General features: G+C 30.5%; 2 protein-coding genes and 1 long non-coding RNA gene across 5 annotated transcripts; all 3 read left to right on the top strand.

Moving 5' to 3' along the window:
- The first annotated feature begins 57 nt into the window (after positions 1-57).
- Positions 58-1,334, top strand: LOC105179984 (crossover junction endonuclease EME1B-like). 2 transcript variants are annotated; one of them, XM_011103644.2, is made up of 3 exons: positions 58-241; positions 343-452; positions 1,200-1,334. In XM_011103644.2, the coding sequence occupies exons 1-3, from the start codon at positions 133-135 to the stop codon at positions 1,248-1,250; spliced, it is 270 nt and encodes an 89-aa protein (XP_011101946.1). In that variant the 5' UTR covers positions 58-132; the 3' UTR covers positions 1,251-1,334. The 2 variants fall into 2 exon arrangements, 1 of the variants encoding a protein (XP_011101946.1); XR_849438.2 differs by having other exon boundaries at positions 66-241; positions 338-452.
- An 86-nt stretch (positions 1,335-1,420) lies between these two features.
- Positions 1,421-7,069, top strand: LOC105179985. Of its 2 annotated transcripts, XR_002286452.1 has the most exons (5): positions 1,421-1,616; positions 2,515-2,688; positions 2,798-2,948; positions 3,133-3,420; positions 5,081-7,069. It is a non-coding gene; the product is annotated as an uncharacterized LOC105179985 (long non-coding RNA). The 2 variants fall into 2 exon arrangements; XR_849439.2 differs by lacking the exon at positions 5,081-7,069 and having other exon boundaries at positions 3,133-3,765.
- Positions 7,070-14,364: 7,295 nt separating this feature from the next.
- On the top strand, positions 14,365-15,309 carry LOC105179988. The gene has a single exon (XM_011103650.1). The coding sequence runs from the start codon at positions 14,365-14,367 to the stop codon at positions 15,307-15,309; it is 945 nt and encodes a 314-aa protein (XP_011101952.1).
- The last annotated feature ends 3,593 nt before the right edge of the window (positions 15,310-18,902 follow it).

The raw sequence follows: 18,902 nt of genomic DNA on the forward strand, positions 1-18,902 counted from the left end.
CCTATGAATATGTTTATATGTGGATGTGCTTGCATGTTTTTCATTTATCTAACACATTATTTTATCTACTTTATTCTTCTAAAGTAGCAAGAGAAGCTGTTTACAGCTGCTTCAAAAGCCGAAGGTGCTGAGATGAAAAAATATAAGACGGAGATGCAGAAGTGGGAAATGGCGAAATATACTCTAAAATCCATTGTAGGTGAAATTGACCAAAAAGTGGTTGAATTGGGATCAATTGGAGGTAGGATGTTTCGTTATTTGTGTTTCTTTCTTTCTTCTTCCTTTGGAATCCACTCACCGCCTTCAAGGCGCCTAAGCTATTTTTTCGCTTTCTTAGCTTAGGACATTTGGTCACAAGGTTTGCAGAAAAAGGGGTTACATATTGCACAACGTCAAACCCCATGGAAAGAACTATTGTATGGACTACGGTAGTTCCTAAAGAAACTTATGTGGTAATTGATCTTCCCCTATTGGTGAACATTTTTATGAAGATTTTCTATGTTCTCATTCATTCAATTACGATGAATGCTATTTTAATACCACTTTGCACACATATGGTGTATAAATATGTGAATTAACTAGATTTGTTCCTCTTACCTCAATTTTCCGATTTCTCTTAAAAATAATAGTTTTTTGGCTCTTTTTTCTAGTTTTTACATTCTGAATCCTAGTTGTGTCTACAATTATCTTTTGATTCGAATGACAAAGGATAAAGGGGAAGAACTCATTTAAGGCTCTTTTGGTTCCCGTAAAATTGGGCAGGAGAAAGAGGATGTGGGAGTGCATTTTCAGTGTTACTTGAAATTAGTTCTGTTTCCAAGGAAATACGTAAGTCAGTAGGATTAGATAACAAATTAATGTAATTGTGCAGCTCTAGCTTAAGTAGGAATTAACGTAGGTTACGTGTTGAACCTCATGCATCGATTGTGCAATTCACATTCCATATTTCCAACTTTTTTGCGTAAATGAATTGTAGACTTCAATATGTTTAAATGGATTATTCTGCATAATTGATTTCTGTTGCTGCTGAAATTCATCCTACAGAATTAGTGCACAAAAAATGTGCAGCAGAATCAAGTGAAACGCTGCAGTTTGTCTGTTTCGTTTGCTCCATACAATTTCTGCAACAGCATCGATTTTTTATAAGTGATAGGTTGTCTTACACTGACCTCTCTACTTTTCTCATACTTTTTCAACAGATTTCTGAAGATGCCTTGGGGACAAGCACAAGAGAACTAGGAAGCAAATGAGGAAAAACAATGTGGACAAAAGAAGAAAAAAGAAACGGAGAAAAAAAGAATATCCACGAAAAAAAAAAGAAACAGAAAAAAGCAATATACAGAAATGAAAGAAGAAGAAAAAGAAACAGAAAAAAAAAAGGGAATATCCGCAAAAAAAAAAGAAAAGAAACAGAAAAAAAGCAATATATTCAAAAAAAAAAAAAGAAGCAAAAGAAACAAATAAAAAAGCAATTTTCGAAGAGAAAAGAAAAAGAAAAAAAAGCAACTTCCAGTCGCCAACTTGGAGTTGTTGCTCTTGGTGCACATACAATTGAGTGCTTGGAAGACAATTTTTGGTGCTCGCAAGATGAAGACACAACCGCTACTGCATGCAAGGTAAATGGTTTGTAGTTTGCTGTTTAAGTGAGATGGCTCTTAGTTAATTTATTTTGGTTATAACAAGTAGTTTCCATTAATAATATTGGAAGTGGCTTGCATAGTTGTTGGCAGTCGTTTATCACCTCCACAAAGTTACTCATAGTAACTCATAATGCTTGAACAAATTAGCTTTTCAAGCCAAAATAGAATCACTTTCTGTGTTTGTGCGGTTGGAACACCTCGAACACTTGTTCATGGAAACTAGTCTTGTAATAACAGCATTGCAATTGAGCACATTACAGCTGGAATTGCGTATAGTAGGCCATTTAGGCCAAAATGGAATTGAAAAGCTCGACTTATTTTTCACAGATATGTATTGCTTCCTAGGCTTCCAGTTTCTGTACCTGGTGTAGAAGCATTATTATTTACTCTATCGCATGTGGAAATTATATAAATCTAAAGAGTCTCGTGCTAGTATTTCTCGAAATTCTGTTTGATAAGTATTTTATAGTATATGAAAGTTATGAGAATATGTGTTCTCCGTATGCTCATTATTCCAATAATTGAGAGAATTTATTACCTCGTAGTTGTATTTTGTTTTGGAGCTTGCCCGAGAAGCTTCCCTTCTAGGAGATTGGCAACGTCACGAAAACATTGCTGCCATCTTTTTAGTGACCATACTGAAATATGTGAGTGGTGGTGACATAATGATGGCAGCTAGGATATTTTTGGATCCTTTTGTATTCGTTTGACATCCTGTGACACGTTTCTTTTAGAGCTATACAAGAGAGAATTTTCATTGATAGGGCTTGATGGCATCTTATCACCTACCATACTAAAATATGTGAATTAATGTAAATTGATTCATTGTTTATTTTATAATCCTATTTAAATTGCTGAATTGATGATTCCTTAGGCATGTGAAGACAAAGCCTGTACAATGGATTCTGTGGGTTAAATAGTGAGTCGACAAGAGAAAGATGGATGCTATACAAAAGAGAAAAAGTAGGCATATGAAACAATGAAACCAAAGAGAATATCAAAGGAGGAGATACTTCGTCTAATGGAGGAAAAGAAACAACTGAAAGAAGTAAGTCATTCCTCAAAAACTGCATATGAATATGTTTATATGTGGATGTGCTTGCATGTTTTTTATTTATTTGACACATTATTTAATCTACTTGATTCTTCTAAAATAGCAAGAGAAGCTGCTTACAGCTGCTTCAAAAGCCGAAGGTGCTGAGATGAAAAAATATAAGGAGATGCAGTAGTGGGAAATGGGGAAATATACTCTAAAAGCCATTGTAGGTGAAATTGACAGAAAAGTGGTCGAATTGGGATCAATTGGAGGTATGATCTTTCTTTAGTTGTGTTTCTTTCTTTCTTCTTCCTTTGGAATCCACTCACCGCCTTCAAGGCGCCTAAGTTATTTTTTCGCTTTTGTAGCTTAGGACTTTTGCTGCAGCAACGATTTTTTATAAGTGATAGGTTATCTTACACTGACCTCTCTACTTCTCTGGTATTTTTTCAACAGATTTCTCAAGATGCATTTGGAGACGAGCAGAAGAAACAAAGAAAAAAAGGAATATCCGCAAAAATTAAAGAAAGAAAAACAAACACAAGAAAGCTATATATACAAAAAAAAAAAAGAAGAAAAAAAGAAAAAAATGCAATATCTACAAGAGATAAGAAAAAGAAAAAAGCAATATCCACTCGCTAACTGGAGTTGTTGTTCTGGATACAGAGACAATGGAGTGCTTGGAAAACAATTTTTGCTGCTTGTAAGATGAAGACACAACCTACGCTGTTGCTGCATGCAAAGGTACTTGGTTTGTGGTTTGCTGTTTAACTAAGATGGTTATTTGGTTAATTTTATTTTGGTTATAGCATGTAGTTTCCATCAATAATCTAGAAAGTGGCTTGCGTAGTTGTTGGTAGTCGTCTATCACGTCCACAAAGTTACTCGTAGTAACTCATAATGCTTGAATCAAACTAGCTTTTCAAATAAAAATGGAATCACTTTCTCTGCTTGTGTGGTTGGAAGACCACGAACACTTGTTTATGGAAACCGGTCATATAATAACAGTCTTGCAATTGAGCACATACACCTGGAATTGAGTATAGTAGGCCATTTAGGCCAAAATGGAACATAACAATTGGCTTATTTTTCTTTAGTTCGCCATAGATATCTATTGCTTCCTAGAATTTCGATTTTTGTAACGCCTGGTGTAGAAGCATTATTATTTACTTTATCACACGTCGAAATTATATAAATTTAAAGAGGCTTGTGCCAGTATTTCAGGAAATTCTGTTTGCTAAGGATTTTATAGTATATGAAAGTCATGAGAATATGTGCTCTCCATCTAGCAGATTGGGTACATCATGAAAACATTGTTGCCATCTTTTCAGTGACCATACTGAAATATGTGAGTGGGTGACATGTTTATGGCAGTTAGGATATTTTAAAATATTTTTTGATTCTTAGTATTCGTTTGACATGCCTGTGACAAGTTTCTTTCAATGCTATCCAAGAGAGAATTTTCATTGATAAGGCTTGATGCCATCTTATCACCCACCATACTGAAATATATGAATTAATGTAAATTGGTGCATTATTTATTTTATAATCCTATTTAAATTGTTGTATTGATGATTCCTTAGGCATGTGAAGACAAAGCCAGTACAATAGATTTTGTGGGTCAAATCCTGAGTCGACAAGATAAAATGGATGTTGTACAAAAGATAAAAAGAAAGCATATCGTAGAATGAATTTTATATCTATTTCCTTACTATTTATAACATGCCAAATTTATTAAAATATTTTCAAATAAAATAATAAGTCAAATTTTATGTGAGGAGCTCAACAACTTAGTTTAAGTATGATCTAAATTAAATTTATTATTTATGCAAAGTATTTGGTAATGTAAGTAATTTACTTCGTAAAATATATTTTCATATATTGAGCTTGTAAATTAGATGATTTCTGAAAGGTATCTCACACATTATTTAATCTACTTGATTCTTCTAAAATAGCAAGAGAAGAATTAATGTGCGAATTAATGTAGATTGATCCATTATTCTCATTCATTTAATTACCATGAATGCTATTTTAACACCACTTTTCAGACATATGGTGTATAAATATGTGAATTAACTAGAATGTTCCTCTTATCTCTGTTTTCCGATTTTCCTTAAAAATGATTGTTTTTGTGCTCTTGTTTCTAGTTGTTACATTCTGAATTCTGTCTATTATTATCTTTTGATGTCGAATGACAAAGGAATAGGGGATCCATTAAGGCTCTTTTGGTTCCCAAAAAATTGGGCAGGAGAAAGAGGATGAGGGAATGCATTTTCAGTGTTACTTAGATAACAAATTAATGTAATTGTGCTCCTCTAGCTTAAGTAAAAATTGACGTAGATTACGTGTTAAACCTGATGCATCGATCCTGCTACTCACATCTCATATTTCCCACTTATTGCAGGTAGAGTTCTCTGAGTTAACATATGTGAATATTGCAACTTTTTAGTTTCAAGGTTCCATCACGTAAAAGCTATTGATGAAGAGAAATAACTTATAGAAAGAGGAGATATTGAATCTTATTGCTCTAAATCTATTTGTGGTGCTGCAAGGAATCAATAGAGGTTCTTTCTCTTGTATTTTGTTGTATGTATGATCTGTCTATTTTTAATTTATCATATTTAAGTGGGAGTAACTCTTCATTCGATGGACTCGCAATCTTTGTCCAAAAGCAGTAAGTTCTGCGATTTGTTCAAAAGCACTAAGTTCTGCGAATTGTTCAAAAGCAGTAAGTTCTTCGATCATTTTGTGGCTTTACTTAAAATATATTGCATTTTCATGTTATCATTTTATTTTTGGAAGGTTGGTAAATTTTTTATGGCTTTACTTAAAATATATTACATTTTCCTTCCAGACAAACGAGTAACTCTACTGTAGTGTTTAGTGGGGAAAGCATTTCGCCAATAATTCTAGTAATTCGTTTTAATCTATTACTTTTTTAATAGTTTTGTGTATTCAATGGGATGTGATCATATAATATGCTTGAAGATAACACTTCCATGCATGCTCTTTCTCTCTTGTATCTCGTCCGTCTGGTTATCATGATATTCATCCATTAATATATCCTAAAATGTAACTAAATTTTGCACAAGTTAATTCTCTGTATTAATAAACTTTTATTCATGCTCTGTGAATACATTTTGATAAATTTGGGTATTTTAGTTATAGATTCTTTTTGTTACATATGGATAATTTGATACAAATGGTAACTCTAGTTCCTTATTGCATATATGAGTGAAAAACTGGAATTAGTTTAGAGATATGGTATACAATGTCTGTTGGAAATCTTAGCTTTTAGGTCGCTTTACTTAAAATATATTATATTTTCCTACAATCATTTTCTCTTGCAAAGTTGGGTAAACTTTTGGTGGCTTTACTTAAAATATAATACATTTTCCTTTCATTTTTTCTTGACAAATGAATAAGTGATTTAGGTCAATTTTGTTGTTTACTAATTGTTAACTACAGTTTCTTTTTATTTGCATATATGAGTGAAAACGTGGAACTTAGTTTACAAATATAGTCTAAAATGGTTGTCGGAAGTTTTTTAGCTTCTACTCTGCCAGTGAATCCTTTTTGTCAAGTTATTGTGACCTAAATTCGGAGAGTTCTTCGGATGATTGTTAGTTGTTTATCATACCTCATTTGCTTGTTGTGAATGGTGGTACTATGGTTGTGATTCTTCACTCAAATGTATGCTTCTGATTATTATATACCCTATTAAAAAACTAAACGTACTTGCCAACTTTATCAGTAGTTTTAAATTTCTTTCTTAAAGGTGAAGGTTAAGTTTAAAGACATAATGTAATGAAATAGGTAGAATGTTAAGTATCTTTGTCCTTGTTCTGATATTGTTGGTAGAGTTATAACTTTTTTGTTTGTGGGTTTCATCTTGTAAAGTTTTGAAGAAAAAAAATAACGGTAGCTGTAGAAAGAGGGGATATTGAATGTTAATGCTCTAAATCTATTTGGGAAACTATCCTCGATAGAGGTTCTTTTGTTTACTTTGTTGTATGACTAATTGTTGCAAACTTGTATTTGATTGGGAGTACATCTTCTGTTGGTGGACATGCAATTTTCCAAAAGCACCGGACACAAGTTCAGCGATCATTTTATCTTGGTAAGGTCAGTAAATGTTTTTAGTGGCTTTAGTTAAAATATATTTACATATTCATGGTATCATTTTCTCTTGGGGAAGTAGGTAAAATTTTTGTTGGCTTTACTTAAAATGTATTACATTTTACTTATATTTTTTCTTGACAAATGAGTAACTGATTTTTGTTTTCTACTGGTGTTTTGGGATAGTTCAGGGATGTGATCAAATGAAGGTTTTTCAATGCATTATTAGGTATTAATTTATTCTGTTTATTCATAATTATTGTGTGGTTAGTGACTAGTTAAATTTATTTAATAATAATTATCCCTTATTATTTATACCTTTTTTAAAAATAAATCATGAATACAATTTATTATAGAATAAACAAATTTATAATATAATTAATTTATTGGGGTATCGATATATTTTGTGACATAAATAATTTATTTTATAAAATATATTTTCAGCTTGTAAATTGCACAAGGAAATTTAAAAATATAATGTGAAGTGCTCAACTAATAGTTTATTATTTGTGTAAATAAATATCTAATAATCTAATAAAGTGTTTTCTAGAAACTTCTTGATTTGAAAAATACTTATTTCAATTTTATTTTATTATTAACTAGTAATTATTTTTTACATATTACAATATCGTAGATTGAAAGGACACTCTAATTCTTTACCTATTATGGAGATCATGAAATGGATAATTTACATATTGTTTTATTGTTGCATTCACACGGTATAATTTTCGTCAAGTATTTACATATATTTTGTAAAATATCGACCTTGTAGAAATTTTATTTAATAAAACAAACTTTAGGGTGCAAGAAAAGTGGAGGGGAATCTCATACTTATATTTTTTCATTCACTGTAAACCAAATGTGAGGAGAGCTTAACTAATTTAAAATTAATTTATTATTTATGTAAGATAGAGTTGTGGTAGCAAATTGGGTCCAGTAACTCTATAGTGTACTACTTGTTATTGTGTTCTGCTCAATTTGGTATTTCCATGAGCTCCTTCTTAGGTCTGTGAATGTGGCTTCGTTATCCCTATTTTATTTACTAAGGCATTGTTAATTTATAATCATTATGTGGTTAATTTTAAGGATAAAAGTTTTTTTATTTTATTATTATTTTTTAATTTGCAAAAAAATATTTGAAAGGATTCACCATCTTATATTGCTACGAAGAAATCAAATGTAAGTGTAAAATATGTGGTAAATGTTTATTAGTATATTTTAAATAAATTTATTGTTAATTTTAAACAGAAATAAAGATAATAGTTTTCTCAATTTTGTTAATAAATTTCTCTTTATATTGGAAGGACTTGCTGTTATTTATTAATTATTTATATTTATATTTGTTTTCCTCATACTCTGTTATATTTTTTTACTTAACTGTTATTTATTAATTATTAATATAGGTGAAAATTGTATAATTTATTTGATTAATAGACCAGGAGATGGATAAATGTGTTCTCTCTATTTTGTGAAATCTATTAAAATATTTTCCAATCAATAATAAGTCTAAAAACAAATTTCTAGTAATTTGTTTATTAAAATTCATTATAATTTAAAATTTTTAATTTTATTATTTAAATTTCACTATTTAAAAAATAAAGTTTATTTATTATTATAATTTGTTGTCAAAGTTTATTTATTGATTGACGCATCATTTTTATGTGCATATAATAAATAATATTTTATATTTTAAAATGAAGCTAAATTCTTAATGTAATTTTTTCAAATTTTTGTAAAATAAATTTGATTTATTATGATATATGGTTGAAGTTTATTAATATACTAAATTATTATTTAAATTCAGAAAATAATAAATAGTTATAAATTTATTAAATACAAATACTATATTTGTAATTTAAAATTAATTTATTAAAATAGATAATTTTATTTTTTACGAAGGCGGTAAACTTTTGGTGGCTTTATTTAAAATATAATTATATCTTTTTGCATTTTTTCTTGACAAATGAGTAAGCGATTTAAGGCTTTAATTTATTACTTTTTAATAGTTGAGTGTACCAAGGGGACATTATCATATGATGGTTTTTTAATGCTTTATCATTTTTCTCTCGAATACAAGAATAATTTACGCTAGTTACCATTAATTAAAAATAAAAGTTGAAAATTGAATTTTAATTTTAATGAAAAGCAATGTACTAAATTATTTGTAAACTCGATGTTATAAATTAAGTGATCGAAGGTGAATCGTATTATATTTGTATTTGTGTTTATAATTTTATATTATTGTGATGAGTATTCATGTTATAGAGTAAATTTGGTTCTTAAATTATTTAGTAGATTTTTATAAGTTTATTTTATAAGACATAGAAAACATCTGATTAGCATAAGTAAAAATAAATTATTTAATCAAATTAATTATTTTGTATTGGCATAAATTATTAATAAAACAATAATTTACTATAGTAGAATGAAATTTAATTGCAAAACTTTATTTAATTAGTGGAGATGCAAATTTTAGTTATTGAATTAATCCATATTTAAGACAAACCATAATTTATTATATTATCTGCTTTGTCATCTCGTTTATGGATTAATTCAATAATTAAAATATGCATTTAATATTATGGATATATTTATAGTTTAAGTATGATCAAAACTTAAATTTATTCTTTATGTAATTTACTTTGTAAGTTATGAAAGGTTAGAAAAATAAGTGAGATGGGATTTAGTGCTACTTTAATTTAAAAGTGTCAAGTCTAAAAATATAATGCGAAGGCCTCAATTTAAGTTTAAAATTAATTTATTACTTATGTAAAATAAATTTTTAATAATCTGTGATAAATGTTTATTAAAATATTCTCGGAAAATAATTTATTCCTTAAAGTTTCTCTCGAATATACTTATGTTGAAAGAAGAAATGTTTATAAATTATAGAATAAATTTTGGAACCTAACACTTGTAAATTATTTAGCAGATCTAATATATATTTAGTTAATGATATTGATTTATTAAAATAAGATATTGATTTGTTGGTGTTATTATTCATCTTATTGGTAATTGGTATAGTTTCAATTTGGTTCTTTCGTTCTTACGTTTGGACCTTATCAATTTTGGTTTTGAATAGTTGGAAATAGAAAATTTGCTGCAGTGAAAGAGAGAGTTTTGATTATTTTTTAAAAAAAAATATTATGTACTATGTATTCTGTATTTTTTAAGAAAATATAAAATTAATTATTTTGTATTTGCGTAATCTATTAATAAAGCAATAATTTTCATCCATCATACAGAAAAAAATTTAAAATAGGGGAATTGTCATGAATGTACATAATATTTGCAGCTTAAAACTGTTATTATTGTTTGGGCCCAAAAAATCTTGGCGGACCAGAGAAAAGTTAAGTTTCAACTCCAAAATGGTCCAATTCTGTGGATGAGGCGGCCCAAGTTGCTGGAATTGGGCCCAAAAATTAGTATAAATATTAAAAAAACAAAACATTAATCTTTTAATTTTAAAAAATTTAGAATAATTTGCACAAATAATTTAAATTAACAAAGCAACTAATTTTTATTAATATTAATAAAATAATTTAATATTTTAATTATTATTCGTAAGTAAATTTATTTTTCTACTATTATCTTCTCTTAAGAAGGCGGGTAAACTTTTGGTGGCTTTATTTAAAATATAATTATACTATTTTTATATTTTTTCTTGACAAATGAATAAGCGAATTAGGGCTTTAATTTATTACTTTTTAATAGTTATTTATAAGAATAGTTTCAATTCTTATGTTTGGGTTTGAAAATTTGCTGGCTTTTCAATAGATCAGACGGAGAGAATTAATTTTGATTATTTTAACAAAAACGACATCATATTAAATTATTTGTAAACTCGATGTGAATCGTATTACATTTGTATTTATGTTTATAATTTATTAAATCATATTTTTATATTATTGTGATGAGTATTTATGTTATTAATAGATTTTTAGAAAACATCTGATTAGCATAAGTAAAAATAAAGTATTTAATCAAATTAATTATTTTGTATTGGCATAAATTATTAATAAAACAATAATTTACTAAATTTAGTTGCAAAACTTTATCAAGTAGTGGATAAGAAATGAAAATTTTAGTTATTGAATTAATCCATATTTAAGACCAACCATAATAATTTATTATATTATCTGCTTTGGTCATGGATTTATTAAAATATGCATTTATTATTATGGATATATTTATATATTAGGTGTCATCTTTTAATTTTATTTGTAATTGATATTATCTGTAATTATATTTTCACAAATAAATAATTTCAACTTGACATATTTTTATTCCCCGAATAAAAAGAGCTAAGCTACTTATTTTAAGTATAATTTAAAATTAATTTATTATTTTTGTAAATAAATTTCTAATAATTTGTGATAAATATTTTTCTAATAATTTCTCTGTAATACAATTCATTTTAATTTAAAACTTAATTTATTATTTATAAAATAATAAAATTTCACTAAATTTGGGTTTTGAAAAATAAATTTTATTTATTATAATTTGTTGTCGGATTTTATTTAAATTAAGAAAATAGTAAACAGGTTAGAATTTATAAAACACAAATAAAATTTATTATTTATTTCAAAAGTGACTATTTCCCACCACTCCACTTTCCCTCCAATCAGGCACCTAAAGGCAAATAGCTTTGGATTAACTTTGCAAATTGGGGTCCAAAAAAGTAAAGTTAATTTATTAATTAATTATGTTGATGCGTAGATTGAATTCTAAATCTATTTCCTTACTAGTTATATTCTGCCAAATTTGTTAAAATATTTTCAAATCAAATAATAAGTCAAATTTAAAAATATTATGTGAAGAGCTCAACAACTTAGTTTAAGTATTATCTAAAATTAAATTTATTCTTTATGTAAAATATTTGGTAATATAAGTAATTTACTTTGTAACATATATTTTCATATAAGTAATTAATATAATTTATGAAAGGTTAGAAAAATAAATGAGATGGGATTTAGTGCTATTTTAATTTAAATGTGTCGAGGTTAAAAATATAATGCGAAGGACTCAACTGCCTAGTTTAATAATAAATCTCTAATGATCTGTGATAACTGTATGTTTTCCAAAAAAAATTTATTATTTACATTGAAAGAAGAAAAGGAAATTCTATTTATGATTTTATGTTATAAATTATATTTTTATATTATTTTGCTGAGTGTTTATGCTATAGAATAAATTTATAAAATTGAATTTTAATTTTGATGATTAAATTAAATGATAGAAGCTTAATCGTATTACATTTGTGTTTATAATTTATTAAATCATATTTTTATATTATTGTGATGAGTATATAAATTATTTTCTTATTAGTAGATTTTTAATAAGCCTATTTTAGTCCATTATAACACGGAATAAATTCATCTTAATTCAAAATGTGGATCAATTCAATAATCTAATCAAATTAATTATTTTGTATTTGCATAAATCATTGATAAAACAATAATTTTCAAATTGTATAGAAAAAAAAGTTAATAACATAACAACAATTTTTAAATTTGGGATTACATTATTTTATTTTTTTAAAATAGAGAAATTGTCGGGATCCCGTTATCAGGAATTGTGTGGATGAATGGCCCAACAGAGGAGTAGGTGCGGCCCAAGCTGCTGGAGCAGCCCAGTGAAATGTTGCGGCTCAATTCAGAAGCTTTAAGTCTGTGCGGTCGAAATTTTTGCAGTTAATAATAATAATTCTGTGCGGTCGAAACCAAAAGAGCCCAAGTCTCTAAATTATATATTCAATAATAATAATATATTTAATAAAAATTAAAATTTAAAATAATAATAACTTACATAAATACCACAAAATTCAAAGATATTATGTTCATAATTTTATTATAACAGAAAAAATATAAAATTGGTAAGTTCTTTCAATTTCTTCTAATTAGTAAATATATTACCGTGCGAATGAAAAATTAATTAGAGCAAAATATTAATAAAAAATAACTTATAAAATTAAATTAAAAAATTATAAATTATGTAATTTTATTTATATTTTTTTCATACAAACAAAATGCGAAATTCATAACTTCATTTTCGTCGACTGTTTTCGATAATCAATGCACACAATATATTAATTTAATAACCTATGAATTCCCAATGGTTGGAACATTTTTTGGCCCATAATTTAATAATTACAATTGTTAATCCTAATAAAAAAATTGAGAAAAAGACATAAATGGTAATATTTTAAATTATTTAATATAATTATTTATGTTAAATATAAATTATTTTTAAAATTAAATTATTAATAATTTTTTACCGCAAATTATTATAAATCGATGTAAATACAAATTTAGAGGATTTTATTATTAAATTAAATTATTGTAGCTGAGCTAGCTCTTCACGTTGTTTTATAATTTAGTTTGAAAATATTTTAATAAACTTAGACCAAAATTAAAAATTAAAATTTAAATTAAACTTGTGTAAATATCATCTATAATATTATCATTGCTGGGGCCATAAATTCAAAAAATATTATATCATGATTTCGTCATAGTTTAGAGACAGAGAGAAAATAAATATAGAATTATGCCATATAATTAATAGAAAAAAAATGTAAGATATAATTAATAGAAAAAATATTAATAAAAAATAGAGAAAATAATATCCATGATTCTCCATTTAAATTAAAATAGTACAATAAATGCAATTCCTAAAATATGTAAGGCAACAAAAATCCCATCTCCCTTTATCATCCCCCTCTACTTTTCATTCATTCAACAAAGTAAATTATTTATGTTAAAAAATAACTATAAATATAGTATAAAAGCATAAACAAAAAATTATGTTAACAGAAATTATGTAGATTTTTAACAGTTATATAAATGATTATTTTTTAATGTAAAAATATTTCATACGATAATTCTGTAATTTGTAGGATTATATAAGTTGCGATAATTATTATTAAATAAAATTTATTAGTAACTAATCATCTAATAATCATGAATTAACAAAATCAATTAACATATGTAATATAAATAGGCATAGTATAAATAAATTATTATATATCAATTTAAATACAAATTAAGAGGATTTTATTATTAAATTTATTGTAATTGAGCTCTGAGCTCTTCATGTTGTTTTTCATTTTAATTAACTTGCGTAAATGATAAATGAAAATAATAAATTTAAAAATTAAAATAAACTTGCGTAAAAACTGAAGGAATTCATGGAGAAGAAGAGGCTACTGCTGCTTCTACTACGGCAACCACTGCTCTGTTTTCACCCGCAATCACTTAGTGTTGAAATGGGTCTTGAAGTCGTGCTCTTTGTATAGCAATTTTATTTCCTTTGCATTACGTTTTTCCTTTCTGTTAGTTGGTTATTTGGGTTAGAGATATTTTCCCTTTCAATTGTATTTATATAAACAGGCTCTCATCATTCATCAATAACAAAATAGACACACAACAACATGCTCTGCTTTTCTTCAACTATGAATCCAATTCAATTTGCTTCTTTCTGCACAATATTTGAACATGGTATCAGAGCCATCATATGATGGTCTCTGAATACTGAAAATATATCTCTGAAACCAATTGACGAACAACAAAGATGAATGAAGCAACAGCTGGATATGGTTTTGGTACGAATATTTCAACACCATTGACGCGAAATAATTACCTGCTGTGGAGTAGATCTGTTAAAGTTGCACTCACAGCGAAAATGAAACTGTCCTTTATCGATGGATCGTATCCAAAACCTACTGAAAACACTGAAAAATGCAAACATTGGATTAGAACAGACAGTATGGTATTTTCATGGATTATGAATTCGATATCTAAACACATCGCAAAGGCTTTCTCATATGCTAAGTCTGCTAGAAGTTTATGGTTGCAACTTGAGGCGCGGTTTGGGCAGACAAATGGCCCTATGATCTATAACTTACAACACGAAATTGCTTCGATTTCTCAAGAAAATATGGATGTAGTTTCGTATTTTACAAAAATCACAATGTTGTGGGATGAACTTGAGTGTGTCGATCCTACGCCGGAATGTACATGTGCTTCGCAATGGACTGTGAGCAATAAGATCGCTTCTACTCAGTTAATGCAATTCCTAATGGGATTAAACGATTCCTTTAGCGCAATACGCAATCAAATTCTTGTTATGGATCCACTTCCTTCAGTGGATAGGGCGTACTCCCTAGTTCTGAGAGTTGAAAGCCAGCGACAAAGCAGTATCAATATTGAAGAACTTAACAATAATGCGGCGATGATGATACGTGGTGCTGAATACAGAAGAGAAACAGGAGGTAAGAACTTTCAGCAGAGAAAACAACACATGGATAAAAGGAGCCAGTATTGTACGCACTATGCAAAAGCAGGACATGCTAAGGAAACATGCTTCAAACTACATGGATATCCTGAATGGTTTAAGGAGCTAGCTGAGAAGAAGAAGAGATATGGCATAGACACTCGAGCCTTGAATGCAGTCACTTTTGAGACTGCTGCAGGTTCGCAACTAGAGGTATTAACACAGAACTTATGCTGCAAGTGATGAAGGGAAAGACACAATCATATCCAACTCAAGTACACTTCGCCAGGTTGGGCGAATTTACAGCAGGTACCTCTTTCAATTTTTTGTCCAATACCTTGGGTCCGAACTTGTGGATTATTGACAGTGGGGCTACGGCTCGTATGTGCGCGAATATGCAGCTTATGAGTAATCTTAAACCTTATATAGCTGATTCATCGGTAATTCTACCTGATGGAACAAAGCACAATGTTACACACTGTGGATCTGTTGCTCTTTCACACGACCTTTCTCTGAATGCAATCCTCCACGTGCCGAGCTTCAAACACAACTTGCTCTCAATGAGCAAACTGGTTTCTTCGTCTAACATTGCCTTCATATTTTCACGTGATAATTACATGGTGCAGGACCAGAGGACTAGACGAACCTTGGCTGTGGGAAGATTGGTTGGAAGCTTATATTTGCTTGATAGTCACTCATTTGATACAGATGAAATAAAGAAGTTCTCCATGAAAAGCAAAACAGAGATTTGCCTTAATGCTCATAGCAATGATGCTGTGCTATGGCACCGACGACTTGGACATACTCCTCTACTTGTATCAAGGCATACGAATGTTATTAGTGGTAGCAGTTGTGAGTTGGGTATTTGTAATGTCTGCCCGTTAGCCAAACAACAAAGACTTCCGTTTCTTTCAAGTGAATCACGTTCTGAAAATACGTTTGATTTGATACACGCGGATATTTGGGGTCCTTATTCTCAGTTTTCGATTTCAAGTTGCACATATGTGCTAACACTGGTTGATGATCGTAGCAGGGCTACGTGGGTTTTTCTTATGAAACACAAGTCGCAAACCATGAGTTTTATTGAAGGGTTCTATCAAATGGTATTAACTCAGTTTAACAAGAAAATTAAGATCATTCGCATTGATAATGGTTCGGAGTTTGTGGGTGATAAATGTCAATCGTTTATTCGTAACCATGGAATTATTCCTCAGCGGACATGTTTGTATTCCCCTCAACAAAACGGAGTGGTTAAGAGGAAAAACAAACATCTATTGCAAGTGGCAAGGGCCCTGATGTTTCAGTCATGCCTTCCCTTACGTTTTTGGACAGATGCGATTCTCACTGCTACATACATCATTAACAGGCTTCCAACTTCAGTTTTGCACTGGAAATCGCCTTATGAGGTTTTGTATAACAAATCAGTAGATTATTCGATTGTTCGGACCTTTGGATGTCTTGCATTTGCCACTAACGTTCTACCTCATAAATCTAAATTCACCAAGAGGGCATTTAGATGTGTGTGTTTGTGGGTTATGCCTTTGGCCAAAAAGGGTATAAACTATATGATTTGGATGATAAAGTGATGTTGATTTCCAGAGACGTCATATTTCATGAGAATTGTTTCCCTTACAAAGACATTTCAGAATCTGAACATGCCATTCCTCTACCTATCTCTGTATGGGATGATGGTGCTTCTTCGGGCCAGAGTTTGCCTATAGCAGAGCATAGTTCAACACCAGTTGAACCTGTGCTTGATTCTCATTACACCATTCCACATATTTCAACGCAGCAACATGAAGGTACATCCTCTGTACCCGTTTTGCGAAGATCTTTGAGGCAAGCGACCAAGCCATCTTGGCTTAATGATTTTGTCTGCAACGTTTCTGATACTTCTACTACTCCACCTACAGTAACCTTTATAACACCCTCACACCATGCAGTAATGCAAGCTATCACATCTCTACGGGAACCTACAACGTACCTAGAGGCTAATGCATCACCAGAGTAGCGATCAGCCATGCAGGCTGAATTGACTGCCTTGGAAACAAATAAAACGTGGGAGGTCACACCTCTACCCCCCAACCATACTCCCATTGGATGCCGCTGGATTTTTAAATTGAAGTTTAACACGAATAGTTCTATTGAGCGATACAAAGCTCGTTTAGTTGTGAAGGGGTATAACCAAATCGAGGGCATCGACTATAATGAATGTTTTTCCCCGATTGCAAAATCAGTCACAGTGCGATTGTTTTTTGTTGTTGCAGCAGCTCTTCGTTGGCATATCCATCAATTGGATATTAATAACGCCTTTCTACACGGATATTTGGAAGAAGAAATTTATATGTCCCCTCCAGAGGGTTATTCTGTGCCTCAAGGCCATGTATGCCGCCTCAAGCGTTTGCTTTACGGGCTGAAGCAGGCGTCATGACAGTGGAACCATGAGTTCACTACACAGATTGTTGCCTTTGGTTTCGTTCAGTCGAAGCATGATTACTATCTTTTTACAAAGACCTCCACTGATGGTTTTTTGGTGTTAATGCTTTATGTCGATGATATCCTTGTTGCAAGTACGTCTAATGAGCACATAGCTGCAGTCAAGGATTACCTTGATCGCTTATTCACCATCAAGGATTTGGGCGTCGCCAAGTACTTCTTGGGGTTGGAAGTAGCTCGCTCTTCTCAAGGTATCATTGTCACTCAAACTAAATATATCAAGGATATCATGATAGACACTAGTCTGCTTCATGCTCGTGCTGCGACCACACCTTTGCCTCCCGGTATTAAATTTACAGAGGATGCAGGCGCTCAGCTTCCTCATCCTGAACTTTACCGTCGTCTTGTTGATAGGTTTCTCTATCTCAATTTCACAAGACCAGACACTTCCCACGCTTGCCAACAACTTAGCCAGTTCTTGCAGCGTCCCTGTCAACAGCATCTTGATGTTGCTTTGCATCTTGTTCGATACCTCAAAGGGACCCTTCACAAGGGGTTGTTCTTTCCTTCTCAAAATTCCCTGGAGTTGCGCGCTTATTCTGATGCCGATTGGGCTAGTTGCATTGATACTAGGCATTCCTTGACCGGGTATTGTATCTTTCTTGGTGATGCCTTGGTTTCTTGGAAAACCAAGAAATAGAATACTGTTTCTCGTTCGACGGCAGAGGCGGAATATCGTAGTATGGGCTCTACTGTCTGTGAACTAACTTAGGTGGTTTATCTGTTGATGGATTTCAGCATTTCTGCGCCTACTCCCATTCCATTTTTCTGTGATAACCAAGCTACGCTCCACATTGTTAATGACCCTGTTTTCTATGAACGCACGAAGCATTTGGACATCGACTGCCATATCGTTCGCGACAAGTTTAAGTTCGGGCTAATTAACCCCATGCATGTGCCCGGTAAAGCTCAACTTGCCGATTTTTTCACCAAGTCCTTACCTGCGCCTTCCTTTTTTCTTTTCCTCTCCAAGTTGAGCTTGGTTGACTTCACCCCAAGTCCAACTTGTGGGGGGCTGAAGGAATTCATGGAGAAGAAGAGGCTACTGCTGCTTCTACTACGACAGCCATTGCTCTGTTTTCACCCGCAATCACTTAGTGCTGAAATGGGTCTTGAAGTCGTGCTCTTTGTATAGCAATTTTATTTCCTTTGCATTACGTTTTTCCTTTCTGTTAGTTGGTTATTTGGGTAGTTAGAAATATTTTCCCTTTCAGTTGTATTTATATCAACAGGCTCTCATCATTCATCAATAACAAAATAGACAGACAACACCATGCTCTGCTTTTCTTCAACTATGAATCCAATTCAATTTGCTTCTTTCTGCACAATATTTGAACAAA

The sequence above is a fragment of the Sesamum indicum genome, unplaced genomic scaffold (genome assembly GCF_000512975.1).
Source record: "Sesamum indicum cultivar Zhongzhi No. 13 unplaced genomic scaffold, S_indicum_v1.0 scaffold00263, whole genome shotgun sequence".
Taxonomy (NCBI): Eukaryota; Viridiplantae; Streptophyta; class Magnoliopsida; order Lamiales; family Pedaliaceae; genus Sesamum; species Sesamum indicum.

Bases quoted from the DNA above. Each gene is read 5' to 3' on its own strand.
- LOC105179988 (XM_011103650.1), top strand. From the start codon at position 14,365: ATGAATGAAGCAACAGCTGGATATGGTTTTGGTACGAATATTTCAACA.
- LOC105179984 (XM_011103644.2), top strand. From the start codon at position 133: ATGAAAAAATATAAGACGGAGATGCAGAAGTGGGAAATGGCGAAATAT. The intron at 242-342 runs GTAGGATGTTTC...TTCTTAGCTTAG, and splicing joins TGAATTGGGATCAATTGGAG to GACATTTGGTCACAAGGTTT. The intron at 453-1,199 runs GTAATTGATCTT...CTTTTTCAACAG, and splicing joins TTCCTAAAGAAACTTATGTG to ATTTCTGAAGATGCCTTGGG.